The following is a 25,142-nucleotide window of genomic DNA, read 5'->3' as shown; positions in this document are numbered from 1 at the left end:
TCATGGAGTGACCCCTGGTTCTAGTGTTGTGTGAGAGGGAAAAGAATTTCTCTCTCTCCACTTTCTCCACACCATGCATGATTTTATAGACCTCTATCATGTCTCCCCACAGTCATCTTTTTTCTAAACTAAAAAGCCCCAGGTGTTGTAGTCTTGCCTCATAAGAAAGGTGCTCTAGGCCCCTGATCATCATGGTTGCCCTCTTCTGCACCTTCTCCAGTTCAACAATGTCCTTTTTAAGATGTGGTGACCAGAATTGTACGCAGTACTCCAAGTGTGGTCGCACCATAGTTTTGTATAAGGGCATTATAATGTTAGCCGTTTTATTTTCAATCCCCTTTCTAATGATCCCTAGCATGGAATTGGCCTTTTTCACAGCTGCTGCACATTGAGTCGACACTTTCAACGAGCTGTCAACCACAACCCCAAGATCCCTCTCCTGGTCCATCACCAACAGCTCGGATCCCATCAGCATATACTTGAAGTTGGGGTTTTTCGTCCCAATGTGCATAACTTTACACTTGCTAACATTGAACCGCATTTGCCATTTTGTCGCCCACTCCCCCAGTTTGGAGAGATCCTTTTGGAGCTGCTCACAATCCATTTTGGATTTCACTACCCGGAAGAGTTTGGTATCATCTGCAAATTTGGCCACATCGCTGCTTACCGCTACTTCTAGATCATTTATGAATAAATTAAAAAGCACCTGTCCCAGTACAGATCCCTGGGGGACTCCACTTCTTACTTCCCTCCATTGTGAAAACTCTCCATTTATACCTACCCTCTGTTTCCTTTCTTTCAACCAGTTAGCATTCCATACAGGTACTAAGTTGTCCCCTTATCCCATGACCGCTAAGTTTCCTCAGGAGTCTTTGATGAGGAACTTTGTCAAAAGCTTTTTGGAAGTCCAGGTAGACTACGTCAACTGGATCACCTTGATCCACACACTCGTTGACACTCTCAAAGAAGTCCAAAAGGTTAGTGAGGCAAGATTTACCTTTGCGGAAGCCATGCTGGCTCACTCCCAGCAGGGTCTGTTCTTCTAGGTGCTTTACAATTTTATCCTTGAGGATGCTTTCCATCAATTTGCCTGGAACAGATGTTAGGCTAACCGGCCTGTAATTTCCTGGATCGCCCCTGGATCCCTTCTTGAAAATCAGTGTTACATTTGCTACTCTCCAGTCCTCTGGTACAGAGCCCGATTTCAGGGATAAGTTAAATATTTTAGCAAGGAGGTCCGTAATTTCACATTTGAGGTCTTTGAGGACTCTTGGGTGGATGCCATCCGGCCCTGGTGATTTGTTAGCTTTCAGTTTTTCCAGACAGTTTAGAACATCATCCCTTGTCACTTCTATCTGACTCAGCTCTCTAGCCTCCATCCCTAAAAAGCCTGGTTCAGGAACAGGTATATGCTCAGTATCCTCTGCCGTGAAGACAGATGAAAAGAACTCATTCAGCTTCTCTGCAACCTCCATATCCTCCTTAATAATGTCTTTCACTCCCTCATTGTCTAATGGTCCAACCGCCTCCCTGGCAGGTTTCCTGCTTCTGATGTACTTAAAGAAGTTTTTATTATTCCCCTTGATACTTTTGGCTAAATGTTCCTCAAACTCTTTTTGCCTCCCTTATTGTCACCTTGCATTTCTTTTGCCAGAGTTTGTGTTCCTTTCTGTTCTCTTCGTTTGGACAGGCCTTCCAATTTTGGAAGGAAGTCTTCTTCCCTTTTATGGCTTCCTTGATGGTACCCGTTACCCATGCTGGCATCCTCCTGGACTTAGTGGTACATTTCCTCCTTTGGGGTATACAATCTAACTGGGCTTCTAGTATTGTGGTTTTGAGTAAACTCCATGCACTCTGGAGCAAAGTGACTCTCCTGATTTTCCCCCTCAGCTTTCTTTTCTCCATACTCCTCATTTTGGAGAAGTTTCCTCTTCTGAAATTCAAAATGTCTGTGTTAGACATCCTTGGTGATTCTCTCCCCGCATGTATGCTGAATTTGATGGCACTGTGGTCACTGTTCCCTAAAGGGTCGATGACACTAACGTCACGCACCAGGTCCTGGGTGCACTCAGAATTAGATCCAAGGTCGCCTTCTCTCTGGTTTGTTCCATGACCAACTGTTCTAGGGCACAGTCATTTAGCGTATCTAGAAATGTGACCTCTTTGTCCTGACTTGAATGTGAATTTACCCAATCTATGTGTGGGTAATTGAAATTATGAGGAGGTCCGTCTCCAGTTGCCACCAACTCGTTTAGTGGCTACACAGAGACGGGCCTTTTCGGCTTCTGCCCCGAGATTGTGGAATGCGCTCCCTGCTGAGATACGGTCCTCCCCATCTCTGGCAATTTTCAGAAAACACCTGAAAACACATCTCTTCAGCCAGGCTTTCTCAGCTTTTTAAAAAGTTGTTTTTAAATTGTTTTGATTGTTTAATTGTAGTTTTATGTTTTTAATTGTTAATCATTGTTATGTTTTATAATTTTTATTTTAATTATTAACTGATTTTAAGGTGTTTTAATGTAAACTGCCCTGAGCCTTTTGGAAGGGCGGTATAAAAGTTTTAATAATAAATAATAAATTAAATAATAATAAATAATAATAAATCACCCATAATTACAGCCCTGCCTCTCCTTGACGCCTCCCTGATTTCCTCCTGCAACTCCCAGTCACTGTCAGCATTATGATCTGGAGGGCGATAGCACATCCCCAGTAGCACGTTCCCTTTCTGGCCTTGTATAGTCACCCACAGGGTTTCTGTGGAGGACTCCAGTCCACCTAGGTTTTCTAGCTTGTTAGATTCTATCCCTTCTTTAACATACAGTGCTACCCCTCCTCCAAGGTGCCCCTCCCTGTCCTTTCTATAGAGTTTATACCCAGGGAGAACAGTGTCCCACTGGTTCTCACTGTTCCACCATGTTTCTGTTATGCCCACTATATCTATTTCTGCGTTAGCAACCAAGCACTCCAGCTCACCCATCTTGGCTCAGAGGCTTCTGGCATTGGCATATAAGCACCTATACACTGAATCTCTCCCCTGATGTATGCTATTCTTTTGACTCTTTGACCTGCTGGCACAGACTCCCGTCTGCTCTTTATGTGGTTCTGCTCTGTCCCCTTCTGTTTTATCTGAATTCTTTGCAGCCTCACACTTTAAAGGATGGCTTTTGCCAAACGGGATATTGCCCAGCTCCCATCGGCTGTTCCCCAGGTGTCATTTTAAAAGCTGCTCTGCAACCTTTTTGATTTTAAGCGCCAGCAGTCTGGCTCCATCTTGGTTCAAGTGCAGCTCGTCCCTTTTGTACAGGCCTTGCTTGCCCCAAAATGTGCCCCAGTGCCTAACAAATCTAAACCCCTCCTCCCGGCACCAACGTCTCATCCACACATTGAAACCCCTCAGCTCTGCCTGTCTTACTGTACTTGCGCGTGGAACAGGTAGCATTTCTGAGAATGCTACCTTGGGGGTCCTGGATTTCAAAATGCTACCTATCAGCCTAAATTTGGCTTCCAGGACCTCCCGACTGCATTTCCCCACATCGTTGGTGCCGACGTGCACCACGACAGCTGTCTCCTCCCCAGCACTGCCTAGGAGCCTGTCTAGATGCTGCATAATGTCCGCAACCTTCGCACCAGGCAGGCAAGTCACCATGCGGTCAACCCCTCTGGTCACAAACCCATCTCTCTAGCCCTCTAATGATCGAATCACCAACTACAAGGAGGCCCCCACCCCCCAGAGGAGTATCCCCTGTGCGACAGGATATAGGCTGATCATCCACGGAAGGGGTCCCTTCTAAAGGAGCATTTCCCTCTTCCTCAGACCAATGTCCTCCTTGCCCAAGTCCTTTATTCTCCCTGACAGCAGAGGAGCTACCAGCCCTGGAGTGGGATGCCTCTATCACATCCCTGAAGGTCTCGTCCACATGCCTCTCTGTCTCTCTGAGCTTCTCCAGATCCGCCACCTTGGTCTCAAGGGAACTGATTTGTTCCCTGAGAGCCAGGAGCTCCTTGCACCGAGCACACACCCATGACTTCTGCCCATGGGGCAAATAGTCATACATGTGGCACTCTGTGCTATACACTGGGAAGTGCCCCTTCCCCTGCTGACTTTCTATCTTCATACTGTTTTTGTTGGATGTTTACAGTATTTAGGGAGCTTACTATCCGTTTATTAGATAGTTTATTAGGATAGGTCTCAGCTGTAATGGTCAACTATTTAACTGTCCAAACAGCCTGTCCCAAGAATATGAGGGATAAGAGGGAGGGATATGTACTTACGTTCTCTTCTCCACCAGGCTCCTTGTGATCCTTGTGATCGCAGGGGCTTGTTCCAGGCTCCCCCGCACACTTCCCACTAAACTCCTGCAAAACTCCTACGTCCTGTTTGCTATCCCTGTTCGCTATGCTCTCGGGCCTTCACCTCATATGTAGAGTAGCCTTCCAACTGTCACACAGCATGTGAGTCAAAGGAAAGGAATGTGGGGCCTCTCCCAGCCCTAGCTGACTCCACCCCCTCCAGGCAGCCACTAAGTAAACACTGCAGTTAAGTAACCCTAGCCTTGTGATATCTTAGCCCTAACAAGTAACACAGAGAGAGAGAGAGAGAGAGAGACTAAGACCTACCCCTTAAAGAGAAACAGCCCCTGCAAAACTCCCCTCTTCCTGTTCGTTTGTTTGAAGGGGAAAAGGCTAGATGTTTAGAAAGGCTTGCTCACCTTCTCAGCTGTGTCTGCTCTTCCCAGAGTAGCCGTCCAACTTCCCAGAGTAGCCGTCCAACTGTCACACCAAAAAGACAGAAACCATAAGGCCGATTCTCACTATGCACGGAGCCTTGAGCGCAAGAGGCATGTGGACCTCATGGAATAGCGACTGTGAGGAACAGCCTGTTAAATGGGAGGCGACTCTTTTTCTCCTGCTGCTGGCGGGCGCATTCCTTCCGGTACTTGCTGATTGAAGCAGCCCAGGCCCATTTTCTCTTGCCAAAATCCACGACAAGCCCAGTCCGGCTAGGAGAGTCCCGCAGGGGCGCAGCTGGGAGATATCATGGGAACCGTGTTTGCCCCTCTCCCTGGCAGCCCTTTGGAGTGGGAGATAATGAAAAAATAGGGAGGGAGCGGAGGGGGAGCGGGAGCGGGAGGGGGGCCTCAGTTCTTTGAACTCATCGTCGGCTGGCTCAGTTATAGCCACACCCCTGGAGTCCCTCCGCCTCACCTCGCTCCTTCCTCGAAGAATGTTGGGTAAGGTTCACAAAAGGGCGGGGTGTGCAAGCGGGTGCAAGTGCCCTCTCAAAAGTACTTTGCTCCCCACAGAAATCTCTGTGGGACACAGCTCCCGTACCCATAAGTAGACTTTCCTTCTCCTGTGCCGCCACCACCCCCTCAATTCGGGTGGGTGCCTTCCTACACCACTTAGTTTTTCTTTGGAGACGAAGCTGAGCATCTCTTCCACAGGGGCTCTTACCCCTGGACTTCAGGCTGATGTCCAGGGCCTCCTGGGGGCCCCTAAATCTTCTTTAGTCTGTTCTGAGAGATGTGGTCGTCTCCTCTGGGCCAGACAGTCTGGCGGAGCGTGATGATGCTTAATTTGCCGGGGGGGGGCGCTCTAAAGGCCATTAGGTCCAGGGCAGGCTCCAAAATGTCCTAGGTGCACCTCCTCTGGTCTCCTCTCAGGGCCGACGGACTCCCCTTGACGGGAGCCTGAGAAGAGAGGACTGTCTTTTGCGGAGACCTCGACACATAGAGATAGAAATGGGAAGCGGGTACAGAGCCGGATTAACGTAGTAGCAAATGTAGCATTTGCTAGGGGCCCCGTGTTTCTGAGGGCCCTGCACGCCCAGCTTGAACTGTCCCTTCTTCTTCTTTCTGCTCTCTACTTGGTTGGTGCCGCTTCTCTCCGTCCTCGCTGCCTGCTGCTGCCAAAAGTCTGTTGCCGTTGCAACAGAGATGCAAACGTTTCCCTTTTTGAAGGAACTAAGAAAGGAAGGAAGGGGGTAAGGGGGGTGGCAGCGGATCAAACAGCCAAGAGCAGGGCGTTTGTCTGCCTGACAGTGGCATGGAGTGTAGCCGGGAGAAGTGGGTGTTTAGCTAGATGCACCGGGACTGCTTTTTCAGTCTGCCCTGTAATGTGAGTGCGGCTGAGTGGTGCGAGATGGGAAGTTCTGCTTGGCAGCAAACACGGAGCCGGTTGCTGCTGGTACGCACTTTCTGCACACATGCCGCCCAGCCTTCCTCGGCAGTGAAATCCTGGCTTGCATCTCACCCCCTTCTCTTTCTAGCAGCTTGATGGCTTTGTCAGCCAAACACCTCCAGGAGGGAAGGAAATTCCGCGCCCTCTTTGGCGCTCGGAGTCTGACTTTTGATGCCCTGGGGTCATATTCTCAAGCAGCAAGCAAACACACCTAGCGCCTAAGGAGGTGCTGCCTGACTTCCCTCCTCCCTCTCCCGGCCCCCTTGGAGCTTCCCAGCTCCGTCTGGTATGGACAGTAGCAGCAGCTCTTAGGAGCTCTAGCAGCTTGCCCACCACGCTCTTGTATATAAACAATGGGGCCTCGGCAGGCCGGCTCAGACTAGGGGGGGGGGGAGTTTTGTACTGTCATGGGATGCTAGCAATAGGTATCCTTTCAGGCGGTTCCTTCCCTGGTCCAAATTCTCTAGAAAATGTCTCTATAAAATGACAAACATGGGTGTGGCGTAACAAGGAGATTTGTGGAGATTTGCAGAAAACCACGAGGCGAAGGGAGAGGTTCTAACTCTTATACTAGCTTGTGAGCGGAAAATGACCATCTTGACACCAATAGGCTGGAGGGGATTCCGGGCTGGAGTCGGTAAGGTTATTGTCTCCAAAACATCAATTTGGGAAAGGTTGGAGCGAAATAAATAGGCATTACTTCAAGTCAGTTGCTTTAGGGTGGGTTGGTTCTCATGAAAAAGCCAAGGAGTGGGCTTTAAAAAAGAAAGCCAACTATTATAGCAAATGAAAAAATTGAGTTATTTTACTTTGCAAGTAGTAAATAATTTATGTTTTAATATTTATGTGCATTTTTAAAATTTAGGGCCCCTTTAAAACGTATGCTACAGGCCTCGCACTAGCTTAATCCGGCCCTGATGGGGTATATGGATCATGTAGCAGAGAGGGAGCGGTCGAGACCGCATCCAATGCCCCAGTCTCCTTCGAGGATTTTTTCTTTCCTTTCCCCATTCTGGTGCTGTGCAAGAATACTTGTGTAATCGCTAACGGTGACACACATTCACATGTTTCGCAAACCCAGAGGCAGTGGAACGTTAGCTCTGGGCCTGTTCATTGCATGCAGAAGTTTGCTCTCTTCCCTTGCCCGCAGGCGCATCGCGCTATTCCATGTTTTTAAAAAACACAGGTTTCCTATCTACAGAAAAATTCTGACTCCCTCCATCCCGACCCGGGATTTCTATGAGGTCCTCCCACTTCCTCCTTGGGAGAGAGGGAGTCTAAAACCAGCCGACCGCGCCTTATTAGTCACAAGAAACGAAAGCTAAACGCATCCTAAGAGACCTCTGCAGGCCGTGGAGTCGGCGTCCCTCTCAGATTGAAGACCGGTCTGGGCTTCCTTTGCTTTCTCTGCGTGTCGTCGAGGTCTAGGCAGCCCGCCGCGACCAGGAGCCCTTGAGCCTCGCTCTGGAGAGGCGAGCCCCGTAGCCCAGCGACGCCCGCCAAAAGAGCCAGGCAAGGTAGGTGCGAAGCCATCCCTCTGGCAGGAAAAGCGGAGCAGCGAGGTGAGGAGGGATTTTCCTAGCTTGGGCTTGGCGCGGACTTTGCTGAGGAGAGAGGGGTCCCGGGTGCCCAGGAGGCAAGCGGAGTGTCGGGCGAAGCCCGAGTGTCAAGCAAAGTGGGCAGCAGCATGCGAACGATGGCAGTAGCTCCAGGAGAGAACCTGTCACACCAGCCATTGCTGGCCAGTTGACTAGAAACTCGTGTCTTTGTGCGGTGTGTGCAAAGCGAGAATCGGCTCTGGTTTTCCTTTCTCTTTTTAAACTATGTCCTCTTGCTTGGGGAGCACAGCTTAGTCCAGGTTGGAACGAGGCGGCCAAGGAAGATGTGGCTCTGTAGGCCAAAGGACAGGCACACAGACACACACAACAGCCGACCTAGAACCCAGGACTTACTCGCAGCTCAATTTTATGCATGTTTACTCGGAAATAATAAAATGAAACACACTCCTGGGTGTGCATAGAATTGCACTACAGTTTGGATAAGCAGTTTTCACTGACTTAGTGGGAGACTAAACAGTCTGTGTTGACAGTACACTCCCGTGCATCCTTACTCAGCATCCTTACTCAAAAATCCTTATCATATGCATCCTTACTCACAATTACTGTGTTAGTGGAACTTCCTCCCACAGCCTCAATGTCATGACCAGCACAATATACTGAGGAAATTAGTTCCAGAGGCAATTTGTGTATCATTAAATACCATCTCCTTTTGATTTCTAATGGATTTGCTGCCTATCACTCTTAACTGATGAGTTTGATAGACCTCTCCTCCATGAAGTTGATAAACCTCTCGTCCATGAAGTTATCCAACCCCCCCCAAAAAAAAGCCTTCCAGGTTGTTGGCTGTCACCACATCTTGTGGCAGAGAATTCCACAAATTAATTATGCGTTTTGTGAAAAAGTTCCTCCATTTGCTGGTCCTAAATTTCCTGGCAATCAATTTCATGGGATGACCCCTGGTTCTATTGTTATGTGAGAGGGAAAGGAATTTCTTTCTATCCACTTTCTCCAAACCATGCATGATTATATAGACCTCTGTCATGTCTCCCCACAGTCGTCTGTTTTCTAAACTAAATAGCCCCAGGTGTTGTAGTCTTGCTTCATAAAGAAGGTGCTCTAGGCCCCTGATCATCTTTGTTGCCCTGCCCTCTTCTGCAACTTTTCCAGTTCTACAAAGTCCCTTTTTAGATGTGGTGACCAGAATTGTACACAGTACTCCAGGTGTGGCTGCACCATAGTTTTGTATGAGGGCGTTATAATATTAGCAGTTTTATTTTCAATCCCCTTCCTAATGATCCCTAGCATGGAATTGGCCTTTTTCACAGCTGCCACACATTGAGTCAACACTTTCAACGAGCTGTCCACCATGACCCCAAGATCCCTCTCCTGGTCAGTCACCAACAGCTCAGATCCCATCAATGTATACTTGAAGTTGGGGTTTTTCGTCCCAATGTGCATCACTTTACACTTGCCAACATTGAACCACATTTGCCATTTTGTTGCCCACTCCCCCAATTTGAAGAGATCCTTTTGGAGCTCCTCACAAACCGTTTTGAATTCACTACCCGGAAGAGTTTGGTATCATCTGAAAATTTGGCCACCTTGCTGCTTACCCCTACTTCTAGATTATTTATGAATAAATTAAAGGATCCAATATCCAAGTCTCTAAAGGATCCACTTAAGCAACTGAATTTGCATGAATGTAAAGATGTGCAAGTTATAATGGAAAGGACCGAGCTCCAGAAGCCCTTACACAGCAGAATACAAAAGCTCCTCTGTGACCAATAGGTAATATCCACTAGAACACTGTTTCTCAACAGCCGGTCCACGGACCGGTGCCAGTCCACGAAGAGTTGAGTGCCGGTCCATGTCTCCCAAGCCTTTCTTGCTTCCTTTCCCTCCCTCCTCCCTTCCGCTGCCCAGAACAGGTCCGAGAAGACTCAGTGCTCTCTTTAGCACAAAGCTAGAACTGCAGAATCTTGCCCCATGATAAATAGAAAGGGGTGGGTGCTTGGAACTCTTTGCTTATAGTAAGAGACGTGTAAAGTTACTGTCTGAAAATTCTCGTCACAGTAGCGGGGAGAGAAGAGGGGAGTCTCTTCGTTTGTATGCGCTTTAGGAGCTGTCCAACGAGAGGGGCAGTTTTTCAAGACGACTATCGCGCTCCAGCCAGTCAAAGGAAAGCTGATTTGTATATGCATAAAGGGAGGGGGGCTTATGGCACAAGGCAGGGATTCCTAGGCACGCCATTTTCTCTACTCACCTGGCAGTGCTGAGAAAGGTCATTCTCACCAGAGTTGAGACACTGCCGCCACAAATACCATGCTGGGGTATGCATAGGGAGGGTTTTCTCTTTGGTATGACTTGGGGATTACAAACTTCCCCCATTTAGGAGCCTCCTTCAACAGAAACTAAGGCGTACTGCAGTACAGGGCCGGACTGGAGGCGCTGAAAGGGCGGTGGAATACAGGTGAAACTCGGAAAATTAGAATATCGTGCAAAAGTCCATTAATTTCAGTAATGCAAATTAAAAGGTGAAACTGATATATGAGACAGACGCATTACATGCAAAGCGAGATAAGTCAAGCCTTAATTTGTTATAATTGTGATGATCATGGCGTACAGCTCATGAAAACCCCAAATCCACAATCTCAGAAAATTAGAATATTACATGGAACCAAGAAGACAAGGATTGAAGAATAGAACAATATCGGACCTCTGAAAAGTATACAGTGTACCGTGCTTGATTGGCCAGCAAACTCGCCTGACCTGACCCCATAGAGAATCTATGGGGCATTGCCAAGAGAAGGATGAGAGACATGAGACCAAACAATGCAGAAGAGCTGAAGGCCGCTAATGAAGCATCCTGGTCTTCCATAACACCTCAGCAGTGCCACAGGCTGATAGCATCCATGCCACGCCGCATTGAGGCAGTAATTGCTGCAAAAGGGGCCCAAACCAAGTACTGAATACATATGCATGCTTATACTTTTCAGAGGTTCGATATTGTTCTATTCTTCAATCCTTGTCTTCTTGGTTCCATGTAATATTCTAATTTTCTGAGATTGTGGATTTGGGGTTTTCATGAGCTGTACGCCATGATCATCACAATTATAACAAATTAAGGCTTGACTTATCTCGCTTTGCATGTAATGCGTCTGTCTCATATATCAGTTTCACCATTTAATTTGCATTACTGAAATTAATGGACTTTTGCACGATATTCTAATTTTCCGAGTTTCACCTATATATGTGCGGAGGGTGCCAGGTTTTGAGCAGAAGGGGTAATTAAGGGTGGGATTCGGGGTGCAGGAGTGCCCTGTGGTTGAGGCACACTGGGAATATGCCCTGTTGTCCTGTGGGTTAGTCCAAGCCTGCTGCAGTAGGAGCTCCCACCGCTCTCCCCTCATACCTAAGGAACTCAGTGAACTCGAGCGCCTTGCAGAGATAAATCCACCGGACACTTCCTCCCAGAAACAGACCCAATTACCCTTCACAATCGGGGTAATAAAAGTTCACTGGATTACACGCGTGCAAGACCCCTCCCTCACTCTTTAAGACCCCATAAGTAGTCCCCTCAGCTTGTGCGTGTGTGCTTGCTGCTCCCTCACTCTCTCTCTATGCATGCACAGCAATACACAGCAGCTCAGCGGCTCGCCTTGCTCACGTGTGTGCCTACTGCTGCTGCTCCATTCCCTCTCTCTGCCTCTGTGTGTTCTCCACCCGCCAAAAACAAACACAAGAATAAGGATGATGCAGCTTAGCTTGGGGGTAAAACACTGCCGACGTGGCTGTAAGTAAGCTCTGGGTCTGGGCACATAGCCAATCACAGCAAGCCTGGGAAACCGAGCTAGAGACGTTGCCTCCTCCTCATTTTGCTGTTCCTCCCCTTATTTTAATTTAAATTAATCTTGGCCTGCCAGAAATTTTGATTAAATTCATTTTTAATTAATTTCACTTTAATTTGATTTAATTAATTGATTGGTATTAAGTGTTACTTTAATAATCAGCACCCTAAAAATTGACCTTGGCCCCCATGAGCCAAGTCACGGTCAGTTTTGGCCCACCAGGTCATTTGAGTTGTGCATGCCTGTAGTATAGTACTAATAGATAAACTTGAAACCCCTTTACTAACTGCTGGTCCGGGAAACTCCGCACAAAGAATGTAGCAGTCCTTGACTCCAAAAAGGTTGAGAAACACTGCTCTAGAATACGTTATCTTAGGTATATTGAGGAGTGTTGGACTAGGACCAGGAAGAACCAAGTTCAAATCCCCATTCAGCCATGAAACTCACAGGGCTCCTATAATCTCTCTCAGCCCAACCCCCCTCACAGGGTTGTTGTGGTGAGGATAAAAAATAACCATGAAACCTCTGGGCTTCTTCTCAGCTTTTCTCTGCTTGCACATTTGGCTCATCAGAGAATTGTGGCTTTTAAAAATCCTATTAATAACACATTATTCAATGTAAAAACTCCAAGACCCCAGTCCACACATCCACCACAGCATAACAGACAACATGAGAGTTGTGGATAAAGTAGATGGAGGAGAGGGACCAATGTTTCCTCTTAAAGGAATTCACAGATGTTGACTACAACTCCCATAATCCTCAGTCAATGGCCATTACAGCTGGGGATGCTGGGAGTTGTAGTGAACAAAATCTGGGAATCCCTGTTAAAGGAATTCAATTATTTCACTGGCTGTTAGACTAGGACCCAGGAAGGGAAGACCCAAGTTCAAATCCCCATGCAGCCATGAAACTCACTGGGCTGCTAATCTCTCTCAGCCCAATCCCCCTTACGGGAAGCAGGGTTGTAAAAGCTTTAAGACCCCAGCGCACACAGCCACCACCGCATAACAGACAATAGGAGAGTTGAGGATAATGTAGATGGAGTGGAGAGACTCAATGATTTTACTGGCTGCTAGACTAGGACCAGAAAGGGAAGAGACCTAAGTTCAAACCCCCATTCAGCCATGAAACTCACTGGGCTCATAATCTCTATCAACCCAACCCCCCTCATGGGGCAGGGTTTGTAAAAGCTCTAAGACCCCAGCCCTGCACACAGCCACCACATCATAACAGACAACAGGAGAGGAGAGGAGAGGAAAGAATAATAGAAGAGACTCAATGATTTATTTTGCCGGCTCGGGCTCAGTCGCTGGTCTCTGTTGTTGCTGCCCGCTGTGGTTTGTGGAAGAAAGGGTGAGAAGCCTCTACCTGCTGCTGTGCCTGTGCAGCCTCTGTATGTGCCACTACTCAGTCAACTCAAGCCAAGCCAGCCAGAAGATCCTAGCAGAGAGAGACTGTATGCAGCAGCAGCAGCAGCTCCAGAGTCCAGCCGGCTCCAAGCCTCCCCAGCATAGCACTCCTTCTCACCTGCCTTCTTCATGGTCTGTATCTGTGGGGTGCAGATTGTCTGCACAGGTCAAGTAGAGCAGCTTTGATTGGGGCTCAGCTGGGAGGCCAGCAGGCAAAAAAGACAGACGGGTGGGCTAGCTGCCTCAGCCTGGCGCTAAGGCAGCCTTCTCAGCGTGAGCTCAAATGAAACACATCCACACATGCTGCGGAGGGCCCCCCTCCCTGGCCGCCCCATCCCCAAGCATATGGCTGCTGCTGGAGGCCCCAGCTGGACCCTGCTTGAGTTGCCGCCGCCAGAGGGCCCCCCCCCCCCAGCACATTATGGCCGCCACTGTCAGCGGCTCCTGCAAACACATGGCCATCATGCTGGGATAAGCCCTCCACTCAAGCACATGGTTGAGTACTGCTCCAGAGCCCCCCCCCCCCAGCACATAGCTACCACCAGAAGCCCCCGCTGAATTGCCACTGCCGAAGGGGTCTCCCCCCCCCAGCTCTACTCCAGTTGTTGGGCGGCCGGAGGCCCCCTAGAGCACATGGTTGCTCAACTTGAGTTGCACCATGCAACTCCTGAGAGCCCCCGCCCCCCCCACTCGAGTATGTAGCCAGCAGAGGCCCTCCAGTGATGGGTGAGGGCCACCAGAGGTCCTCTTGGTGAGCAGCATGCATAGCATACTGCCATAGAGGACAGGCCCCCCCAAGGGGGGCGTTTGGAGGCCCCCCCCCGCTGCAGAAGACCGGACTTCGGACCCAAAGTCCAGTAATGTGCACCTCCGGTCACAGCACTGAGAAAGAAAACCAGAGCTACACAGAGATCTGAGTTAGTCCAATGTTCTTCAACTTTCTGCTCAAATACTAACCCTAGTTATAGGAAAATCTTAACGTTGAGGTGTATGGGAGACATTAAGGTTGTTCACATGACCAGAAGCCCTGGTGGCTAGCGAGGGCAGCAGTATACCTACCTTCCCCCACATGATCTCCTGGAGGCGTTTGCCATGCCGTGCAGCTGTGCACATGATCACCATTGTAGTGAGTGGTGCAGTATTCTGGGGAGGCCAGGGAAACTGCCGCCAGAAGTCCCACAATGTACCATGTGCGGAGCGCAGTACAGTGGGGGATTGCCCCTTCAAGCTGGGTACTCAAGCACCCAACTCTGTGCCTGCAGCCAGCCAGAGCCCTGGATCCCTGGTAGATCCCTGGTAGAAAAGAGCCCGGGGAAATAATAGCCCAGGGGGGAAGAGCAGCATGTTAACAGTCTCAAAGTGAATGATATTCAGGAGGTGCTAACTACTCCTGGCCTGACCATTAATGGTTCTGATCAAAAGGACTGGACTTGCTTGAATAGGGAAGGTTTGAGAACATCCCAGGATAGCTGATTCAGGCAAGACATTTGATAAGAGGTCTCCTTTAGAGTGGAACTTGTATGTTTGCATACGTGATAAGGCTGTTTAGCAGCTGTTTCTTCCTGGCTCCTGGGAGATTATGCATTTTTGGAATCATGCTTTTGGAGGTACTAGACATATTTATTTATCAAATTTGCAGATCGCCCAAAACTTTCATTTCTGAAACCTTACCTTAAATGTTGGGAAACTCTGAGATCTCAGTCCTTTTGTCTAAGTTGTGAAAGGAAGAAGGAAATTGCCATGCTTCCTGTAGCTTAAACCATTTCTACTTGCCCATGACTTGAGTTTGAAGATGAGGGGCAGGTGAAATAAGTAGGACATCTTTAACGAAAGGTATCAGAATGAGTGATAGAAACACGGGAAGGAACACCAGCCCCACTGGCCGCAAACAACAAGATCACGTATGCAAATTGGATTAATCACCTGGTTATATTTGCAATCAAAGACATTACACATAGTAATAAAATGGTGAGTCGCTTTGCCACATTTCAGTGCCAATGTGTTCACTCACACACCCTTTTCTCCCCCCACCCCCAGATGTTCCTGGATCACCTCCCCTCCAGTGTTCTCTCTAATTTTTTTCATCTGCGACCGGAATTAGTTTTGTTCTGGGCGGCAGTATCAAGGCAGTGTGTGCGCATGTGCATTCAGAGTGGGGCCTTCTGATTCAACCTGAGCAGGATCTAAAATGAACTGAGCAGACATCCAAAAACTTGTGAGCGCATGCACATTCATACGCCTTAGAGGGAACAGTGAGTCCCCTCTCCATTTGCCTCTTCCCAGTTCTCTCTAACTATCACTTTCTTCTCCTCTCCCTTCTTTTTTTTCTCACCCATTTGCTTTCATCTCCAACCCTTCTTTCTTTCCACATTCCTCCCTCTTTCCATTGTCCTTTTTTCTCCTCTTTCTTTCCTCCCTCCTTCCTCTCTGCTCTCCTCTCTTCCTTGTTCTCAGACTCTTCCTTTCCTCACTTTTTCTTTTTCTTTTCTTTTGTTTTCCTCCTCTTTTTCTTTCCCCTTTTCCCTTCTTCGACAGTCTATCTTCCTTCCACCTTGCTGCAAACTTAATTGATGGGGATGGATGATGATGGGCAGCTCAATCAGTGAAAAGGATGGGGAAGATTCCTGCAATCAAATGAGACTGGAAGCCAGGTGGAGGGACTGTGGCTAGACCAACCCTGAGAAATCATGCCCCAAACAGCTGAGCGAATGGATTGGAGAAAACCTGTGCCAGCCGAGTCAATGGAAATTAAGGAGGGGGCTGATCTACATACTGCACATGGGTGTACCTTTAATAAAACAAAGGGAGACCAATGTCTCCCGGCCCACAGCCTCTGAGGGGCCCCCAAGGGACGGTCGCCCGGGGCCCTGCGCTCCAAGAGGCTCCAAGACCGAGCAGCCTGACCCTGCTTGCTAATGTGCTGCTCACTCTCACTGCAGCTGCAGGAGCAGTAGGCAGAGAGGCAGCAGCTCAGCTCACAGTTCTGGAGGTGGATTGGGGGGTGTGTGTGTGTGTGTGTGTGTGTGTGTGTGTGTGTGTGCGTGTGCAAGGAGTGGACTCTTGCACTCCCGTGAGTTTTGATCCCGGTCGTGGTAATGCACTTTCTGCTAGTCCCGCCCTCTCCCAGAAGGAGCTTCCTGATTGGTTCTCCTGGGGTCTTGTGCTGCCTGCCCCTGCTGTGACCAGCATTTTGGACATCGGAGTTGCTGCCGATGTGGCAGAAGTTGGCTGTTCAGCTTGTAGTCTCCCCCCAGGAAAGTAAAACCCAAAACCCTCACCCTTGCTTAGCCCATGTGTTTCTCTTCAGAAGTAAAATCAATTTGTGTGCATGTGATTTGTGGGTGTGTGAGGGCAGGGGGAGAGTTTTACATGTTTGGTTTGCTTGAATGTGTGTTTTACTGGATGGAGGAGAGCAACTGCCTGCTTGCATGCAGAAGGTCCCAAGTCCCCTCCCTGGCAGCATCTCCAAGACAGGGCTGAGTAAGACTCCTGCCTGAAACCTTGGAGAAGCCACTGCCAGTCCGTGCAAACAATTCTGAGCTAGATGGGCCAGTAGTTTGACTCAGTAGAAGGCAGCTTCCTATGCTTATCTAGAGGCACAAATTTAAATATTACAGTCATGAGACAGACTATTACAGTCACTGGCTTACATCAAGACTAAGTTAATCATGAGTACTTCCAATGAAATGTATAGGATGAGTACACTTGTCCTACTCATTTCAATACCACTACTCACAAGTAACTTACTCTAGATGTAAGTTGGTTACTGTAATCAAGTCCTCTAATCAGGAGGCAATGGAACTGCATCGTAATCATTAGTCAGGGAGGTGAGAGGGCTCCGAGTACTCATTACAAGCTTTAGATGTACCCCTGAATGGGAACCACTGCTTTCTGCTACACCCCTTGACAGATCTAATTCATTTATTTTTGACAGATATGGAGGAAAATGGCAGTGGTGATTCTGCCCCCTTTCTAAAGGACTTTCTTGTCCAGAGAGAAGTGATTGAAATGTGCATCTGTTGTCTTCGGGAAACAGCAGACTCCATCGACAAGACCCACAAGGACTGCACCATTGCCAACATTACTGCCAGCTCTGCAGGTGCCTCATCTGGCATCTTGACCATCCTGGGCCTGAGCTTGGCCCCAGTCACAGCTGGTGCAAGTTTAATCCTGACCATCACAGGGGCTAGCATAGGAGCAGCAGCAGCAGTAACTGGCATTTCTGCAAGTATATCAGAGCGAGTCATTAATTCAAAGAAAAGCGAACGCTCACGACAACTGATAAGCAAATGTGAGGAAAGCTTAAACAAATGCAAGAAAAGCCTAGCAATGTTGATTGGCTGCAGTGAAAAAGATTTTGACTCTGAGTTTTCTATATATAAAGAGGATCTTCAGCAAAACTCCCCATCTGAAGATGTGACCACTGGTGGCAGCGTAAGGTTTTCTCCAGTTTCAAAATTGGCTAACGGTATCCGGAGTGTGTGGAGAATTGCAGCCAATGCAAAAGCTCTGAAAGTTGCTCAAGCTAATCCTGCCTTGAAGATTTTAGCAAAGGAAGCTACGGCTGCAGGAGGTATAACGCGGGCTTCACTCAAGGGGGTCCAGGAAGTTGAAGAAGCCTTTAAAGGAACTGCCCTTGCTATGACCAAAGGAACCAGGGTTCTGGGTGCTGTGGGAGCTGGGTTGTTTCTTGCCGTAGATGCCTATTTCATTGTTCAGGATGCCATACATTTGGTGAAAGGGGGCAAGGCAGAAGAGGCAGCTAAGATCAGAGACCAGGCTAATAGGTTAGAAGAGGTACTGGAGAAGCTTAGTAAGTTGTATGAGCAACCGAGTATGCCCCCTGCTAGTTAGTCTCCTGCTAACTGGGCAAAGAGGCACCTTTTACCGTGGTGATTTTCTTTATTTAGCAGCGGGAGAGTAACTGGCCCTATCCACCCCCAGCACAGTACCTCCAGTGACTGTTGCTGGTGTCTATCTTGTGGTTTTTTCAGAATGTGAGCCCTTTGGGGACAGGGAGCCATCTTATTTATTTATTATTTCTCTGTGTAAACCACCCTGAGCCATTTTTGGAAGGGTGGTATAGAAATTGAATTATTATTATTATTATTATTATTATTATTATTATTATTATTATTATTATTAATAGTGGCAGTGTGAACAAGGTGGACCAGAAACTGCAATATGAATTTATAAATTATGTGAGTTGCTGTGTTTTCTTTTTTTCTGGTGATGAACATAGCCATTTTTTAAAATTTTGACTTGCAGTTATCTAAATGCCAACTCCTATTTCTCTGACCAAACCAATTATCAGACACAGACTTCTTAAGCTACTTGAACTGCTTATTAGCATAAACTGCATACAACCCAGATAATAAGGACATGTGCTGTGAAGCTTCCCTTTTGGAGAAGATGCATAATTTACTTAGCAGTTAGCTGGTGTCTTTTTGTTGGAGAGCCGCACAGGAATCCATAAACTAATTGAATAAGAACATAAGAAAATTCCTGCTGGATCAGGCCAAAGCCCTTTTCAGTCCAGTATCCTACTTCATGCAGTGGCCAATCAGGTGCATCTGGGAAAAGAAGCAGGGAGAAGAAGGCAACTACTCCTTCCCACTGGTGTTCCCTAGCACCTGGTATTCAGGGGCTTACTAAGGATGTGCACAAAATTTGCCCAAATTTGATTAAAATAGATTTGATTGGGAACCATTTGTTCGAGTGGAGATTTGTTCTAATCATTTTGAATTCAACTGAATTCGAACTGAATTCAATTCAAATCTGGGCAAATTCAAATTAATTTGAATGAATCTCCACTCTGTTAAGTGGTTCTGAATCAGGCAAATTTCATGCACATCCCTAGGGCTTACCTCCCCCCGCCCCAATACAATGGCTTGTAGCCATTGATATCTCTATCCTCCATGAAGTGTTTTATCCTCTTCTAAAACCCTCTGGATGGGTTGCCACTCATTCAGTGACTGCAAATTCCATAATTTAACTACAATAGATGACCCCAGGTTCTAATATTATGAGAGAGAGAGCAACCTCTCTCTATCCACTTTTTAACTTTTATAATCAAACTAGATACCCAAGTTTCATACCCCCTTTCATTTCACTTCGACTTGTTTCCTTTTGAGCTCTCAGGAGATACTCGGGGCTCAGAGTGTGTGTGTGTGTGTGTGTGTGTGTGTGTGTGTGTGTGTGTACTATAATCTAACTTCATCCATGTTTTGTGTTTTGAGAGAACAGTCAGTGTAGTCAAGGAAGGCTGGATGTAGCCATCTTTGAAGCCAGGCAAATATTTATAGGTCACTGGAGAAGGCTGCTCCAGTATTTTCCCTACTCCTGGTCCCAATCTGGCTGTTTATCCCAGAAAAACTTTAGCTCCACTATCCCAGCTGAGCCATGAAACTAATGGCTGACATTCAACAGATTACCCTCGCTTCTGAATGTCCGCTTGCTCCATGTAAAACTGTCTGTTAGGAATCTCATCAGAGATCATACTGTAGGTGTCCCCACCTTTAGAGTTCAGCTGGGCAGCAACTAGAAACTGATCCTTTTTGGTGTTGGTGTCTCAGTTGTAGAATACTCTCCCCAAGAGCACTCCTAATGCCTACTTAGCTAGCTTTTAGGCACCAGCTGAAGGCCATTTGATTCTCCTAGGCTTTTAGTACAGAATAGTTTAATTCTTTTTAACTTTAGTATGTAATGTTTTATATTGTTCTTGCTGTCAATTGCTTTATTTTACCTTTTCATTGCTACTTTTAAAAATGTGGTATATACATTCCATGTATTGTTAACTCCTTTTGTGAGGTAGCAAGTTGTTTTTGCTGGATGGCAGGATATAAATGCTTTAACACAAACAAACTCAAAATGCTTTAACAGAAGTTTGCATCTTTTATTTTCATATTATTATTTTTACCTTTATATCCCTCTCATCCTCCAAGGAGTCCAGAGCAGTATACATGGTTATGTTTCAAATTGAAGGGAAAAGGGAACAGCTAAATCCTCGTGGTGGGTAGAGACCAGGAGTAGAAAGAGATTTTTTTCTTTAAAAACCACAACTGAAGAAGACTTGAAAGAGTCAAAATGAGCAATCACTACAGGAGGCTTTTCACACATGGCTTTTATTGCAAATCCACTGATTGGAGTGTGCTAGTCCACATATTTGCTGGATTTATCCCAACCTCCCTGCAGGCTATCAGGGACCAGGACAGAAAGGACTTTGATTTTCCCCAATGGAGGCTGTGAATTCTGGCTTAGCCCAAAGCAAGTCTGGTTTAAATATATCCTCTTTTTTCATAGGCTTTTGAAAAATAACCCAGGACTAGTGTTATGCCCCGCATTTTTCTCTGTTATGTTTGGGGTGGTCATGCCAGTAAATCAGGGTTTTTACAAAACTCAGTGAAGGGGAGCTGTTTTGGGTATGGCCTGCTCTAAGTGATTTGCAATCGCAAAAACAGGGTGCAGGGTGGGGGAGAGATTCCCTATTTAAACACAAGCACAGACTTCGAAATGTGTGTCTTGCTATGTTTTACATAGGCTTTAGATATGCAGAATGGATGTAACCTGAGCCCTTTGTTGTCTAGGCTGATTCAGTTAGGGGTGTGCGTTGGGGGTCTGTGTGGTAAACATCATGTGATGAAGGCAGTCACTCACAAAGACAAAGCGTCCTACTGTTTGATCCAGCTGTTTGACTACTCATTCTTGCTATTAACTATTTTAAAAAGAAGCTCTCTCACCTCTTCCTCTGTGTTGGAGGGAAAACCCGGACACACAGGAAAAAGATCTGCCAGGGAGTGCATGGAGGGGCCAAATCTGCTGCAAAGAAGATTTGCTCTTCACATATCCCAAGGCATAAAGCCATGTGTGAAAAACCTCCAGGGAACTCAGGAACATCCATTCATACTTCTCCTGCTTCGCCAGCAATACATCTTCAATATGAATAACTGGATCCAATCTTTTAAACTGGATATAGACTATTTTAATGACCATTTTATATAAATTTTATTGAAATATACAAATCTATTTTTATTTCAGTATTATTAAAATGCATGCAATTGCACAGTCTTTTAATCACATGGTTAAGATTCTATTAAAATATCAGTACGTTATTATGAATTCTGTTATTACTCGTATATGTTGTTGAATCCATATAGGGTTTTGTTTTCTCTTCTCTCCTCACAACAACCCTGTGAGGTAGGTTAGGCTGAGAGATATGTGACTGGCCCAGAGTCATCCAGTGAGTCTCATGGCTGAATGGGGATTTGAGCTCAGGATAATATTACTATACTACACAGAAATTATAAGGAATACAAATATCATGTAATGTAAATTTTGAGCAAAAGTTCTCTTCCCCTCAGCCCTTGCTCCTATCACTATCTGAGAAATAATATTGTAAGTGGTTTTAATGCTCTCTGTTTTGTTTTTTATTAATTTGCAATGACTTTTTCTTCTTTTGCTTTGAATGTTCTAACTTGTATTTTTACCTCTTGGATTGTGTGAGCTGCCTGGAAATATCTCTATGAAAAAGAGGACATCTGTTTTTAAGGTAAATAAAAGTAAATTAATGCATGAGGCTCCACAAGCACTGGAAGACAGCCAAGCACTACAGAAGCTGCAAGTTAGCACTGGAAGCACAAAAATACCAATGAATGGTACAACTATCTCAAGGAGCCTATCAGAAGGTTTTCTGCAAAGTTAGAACAGAGTATTTCTTACCTTTTTTCTCTTCTAAAAGGAAAGGATTTTGATGCAACTTCATCAGGTTTATTTTTACCTTTCCCTACTTCTCAACATGCTTTTGATGAACAGGCAGGCAGTGATCAAACATACATCTGTATTTTCACAAAATATATAATTCCTTTTATAAGTTGTCTTCCAAATCGTATGGACTCTTTTTAGTTTGATTATCTCCTAGCTGACCAGAGTGATTTATAATGGGGCTAAGTTCTGTTTGATAGCCAGCAAAACTCACCAGGAGCTCATTCTGAACCCAATTTAGTTGTACTGTTTTGATTAATACTGTTTTGCACTGGCTCCCAGTTTGTTTCTGGTGCTGGTTTTAACCTTTAAAGCCCTAAATGGCTTGGGACCAAGTTACCTCAGAGAGTGCCTTGCCCCATATGTCCCTACCCGAACCTTAAGATCTGCAGAAGCCCTCCTCCAGGTGCCCTTGCCAAACAAGGTGAGGTGGGTGGCTACCAGGGAGAGGGCCTTTTTGGTGGTTGCTGCCCCCCATTTATGGAATAGCCTCACTAGTGAGGTTCGCCTGGCTTAATCACTTTGTTCTTTTAGACACCACCATAAAATACCTTTATGTTCACTCAGGCCTTTTAAATTTAATTTTTTTTAAAAAAAATCTGATTGTAACTGATTTAAAAAAAATGTTTTGATTGTTTTTGTCTTTATTTTCTTTCTCCTGTTTTTTGGCTTGTTTTTTTTCAAAAAAGATGTGGCCTGTTATGATGTAATGTGTGTTTTTATCCCATGTTTTAATGATGTAGTGTAAGCCACTCAGAGTACAATTTGTTATGGGTTGGCTAACAAAGTTTATTAATTATTATTAATTCTTATTATTATTAATAATTTGTTGATGTTATATTACAGCTTATATGGTTTATCCTGTTGGGCGTCTGTGTGTATGTATTAATATTGTACTGGTCTGTGACTGCAATAAAGAATTTTATTTGACATTTGTTTTTTCTACCTTTGAATAAAATGTTTTCAGGTACGGGGGGAGCATGGTGTACCAGATAATGTATCATAGGATTGCAGCCTCGCAACCCACATCTATACAATTTACTCCCAAGTAAAGCCTCAATTAATTCAGTGGACTTACTCCCAAGTAACTTGTGTGCAAAGGATTGCAGCCCAAGGATGTATCCCAAAAGTATTTATATTGTGGGAAAGGGAGAAATGAAGGTTACTTTAAAAAAAACCCCTTGCAAAATAAAAATGAATGCAATAGAGTTGCCACTAAAAACAACAACAGTTTTACCTTCATGGATCAGGACTTCTGTGCATGTGTTTCTTTTCCTTTTCTGTAGACTCATTTGCAGGGACTGCTAACTAAAGGGATGGGAATCACATGCAGTTCTGTCTGTGAGCTGCCTATATACATACCTTTGAGGTTGTGCATGTTAGAGAAAATGAAATGTAAGAAAATATGAGAAAAGAGAAATGTCTAATCTGTATGTGTGCAGCATGAGTGTGTGTGTACGTGTATGCATGCACGCAAACCTATGGAAATGTTTCAAAAATGCAAAAAACAGTAGTGGAAGCTATCTGTCCAAGCAGAAAGGTAAGTCCTATTGAGTCTAACCTTATTCTATCAGGCAGGGTGGTTGTTGTGGAAGGCAATTATTAGACCTCTTCTGAAGAAGCCTGCATTGGATCCCACATTGTTAAGCAACTTTATGCCTGTCTCCAACTGAGAGGGTGGTGGCCTCCCAGCAGTCTTGGAGGAAACGGTTGATCGAGACCCATTTCAAACTGGCTTTCAGGCAGGCTATGGGGTGGAAACTGCCTTGGTCAGCCTGATGGATGAACTCCAATTAGGAATTGACAGAGGGAGTGTGACTGGTGGTCCTTTTGGATGTCTTGGCAGCTTTCAATACTATCAACCATAGTATCTTTGTGGGACATCTGAGGGGGTAGGGAGTGGGAGGTACTGCCTTGCAGTGGTTTTTCACCTACTACTTGGACAGATTCCAGATGATGTCCCTTGGAGACCGTTGCTTTTCAAAACCTGAACTTTTGTATGGTGTGTCTCAGGGTTCCATATTGTTCCCAATGCTCTTTAACATTTGCATGAAACTGGTGGGAGAGATCATCTGGAGATTTGGTGCAAGGTGTTATCAGTATGCTGATGATACCCAAGTCTGTTGGAAACCTTCAAGGAGACAGAATGGACAGATGATGAGAAACAACTGATGGATTTTCTCTGAAAATTATTCATCGTCCAACAGAAAAACAATAGCAAGACACCACCACTGATATTTATAGAAGATTAATTGAACTGAGTCGATACTTGAAAAAGACATATTGAAACAGTGTATAATACTGGGAAGCTGTTGTGGTCTCATAGTTTTCAGTATTATTGTTCTATTGTTCATATATAGCCGGATCACTGTATATAAATTATTGATCTATTTTCAATATTATTTATATTCAGCTATTTACTGTTTTGTTTTGTTTTTGGATACTTCCTCAGGATCTGTTCTTTTGTTTTTATGCACCCAAATCTATTTCTCCAGGTCAACAACATCAGGAGAAGGCATAACCTCCCTAAATGCCTTCCTGGAGGCGGTGATGGGCTGGATGAGAGATAGACTGAATCCAGATAAGATGGAGGTTGGAACTCGGGAGATTATTTTGATCTGCCAGGTTTGGATGGGTTCACACTTCCCCAGAGGAATAGGTACATAGTCTGGGTGTGCTTCTGGATCCAAACCTCTCCCTTGTGTCCTAGTGTGTGCTTTCTATCAGCTTCGGCTGATATGCCAGCTGCATCTGTTTCTTGAGATAAATGACCTCAGAACAATGGTACATATGTTGGTAACCTCCAGACTGGACTACAGCAATGCACTTTATGTAGGGTTGCCTTTGTACATCGTCCAGAAATTGCAGTTGGTACAGAATGTGGAAGCCAGGTTGCTTTCTGGGTCATCTTGGAGAGACCATATTATTCCTATACTAAAAGAGCTTCACTGGCTATTGATAAGTTTCCAGGAAAAACACAAGATGCTGATTATTATATAAAGCCCAAAACAGCTTAGGCTCTGGGTATTTAAGATAATGTGTCTTCTTCACCTTGAACCCCATCGCCCATTGAGATCATCCTGAAAGGTTCATATGCAGTTGCCACCTACTCATCTGGTAGCCACTCAGACAGGCCTCTTTTGCTGCTCTGAGACTTTGGAATGCGCTCCCTGCTGAAATAAGAGCCTCCCCATCTCTGATAACTTTTAAGAAGGCAGTTAAGACACATTTGTTCACCCAGGCTTTTAATTAGACTTACAATTTTAACATTGTGTTAAATTTTAAATAGTTTTAATGTTTTAATTTTGTTTGTGTAAGCTTGTAAACCTCCCAGAGACATACATTTTGGCAGTATCTAAATATGTTGAATGAATGAATGAATGAAT

General features: G+C 45.7%; 1 protein-coding gene across 1 annotated transcript; it reads left to right on the top strand.

Moving 5' to 3' along the window:
• The first annotated feature begins 7,567 nt into the window (after positions 1–7,567).
• Positions 7,568–22,688, top strand: LOC128327504 (apolipoprotein L2-like). The gene is made up of 3 exons (XM_053256333.1): positions 7,568–7,697; positions 16,931–17,363; positions 17,436–22,688. Exons 2-3 carry the CDS (start codon positions 16,933–16,935, stop codon positions 17,848–17,850), a joined length of 846 nt encoding a protein of 281 aa, XP_053112308.1. The 5' UTR covers positions 7,568–7,697; positions 16,931–16,932; the 3' UTR covers positions 17,851–22,688.
• Positions 22,689–25,142: the final 2,454 nt, after the last annotated feature.

This window comes from Hemicordylus capensis, chromosome 5 (assembly GCF_027244095.1).
Source record: "Hemicordylus capensis ecotype Gifberg chromosome 5, rHemCap1.1.pri, whole genome shotgun sequence".
In the NCBI taxonomy this organism is placed as follows: Eukaryota; Metazoa; Chordata; class Lepidosauria; order Squamata; family Cordylidae; genus Hemicordylus; species Hemicordylus capensis.
This window is presented reverse-complemented; position numbering and strand designations above follow the sequence as displayed.

What these genes read in the sequence shown, in the direction of transcription:
- LOC128327504 (XM_053256333.1), top strand. Translation starts at nt 16,933, where the DNA reads ATGGAGGAAAATGGCAGTGGTGATTCTGCCCCCTTTCTAAAGGACTTT. An exon ending in GAAAAAGATTTTGACTCTGA is followed by an intron (nt 17,364 to 17,435) that starts GTTTTCTATATA and finishes TGGCAGCGTAAG; the next exon opens with GTTTTCTCCAGTTTCAAAAT.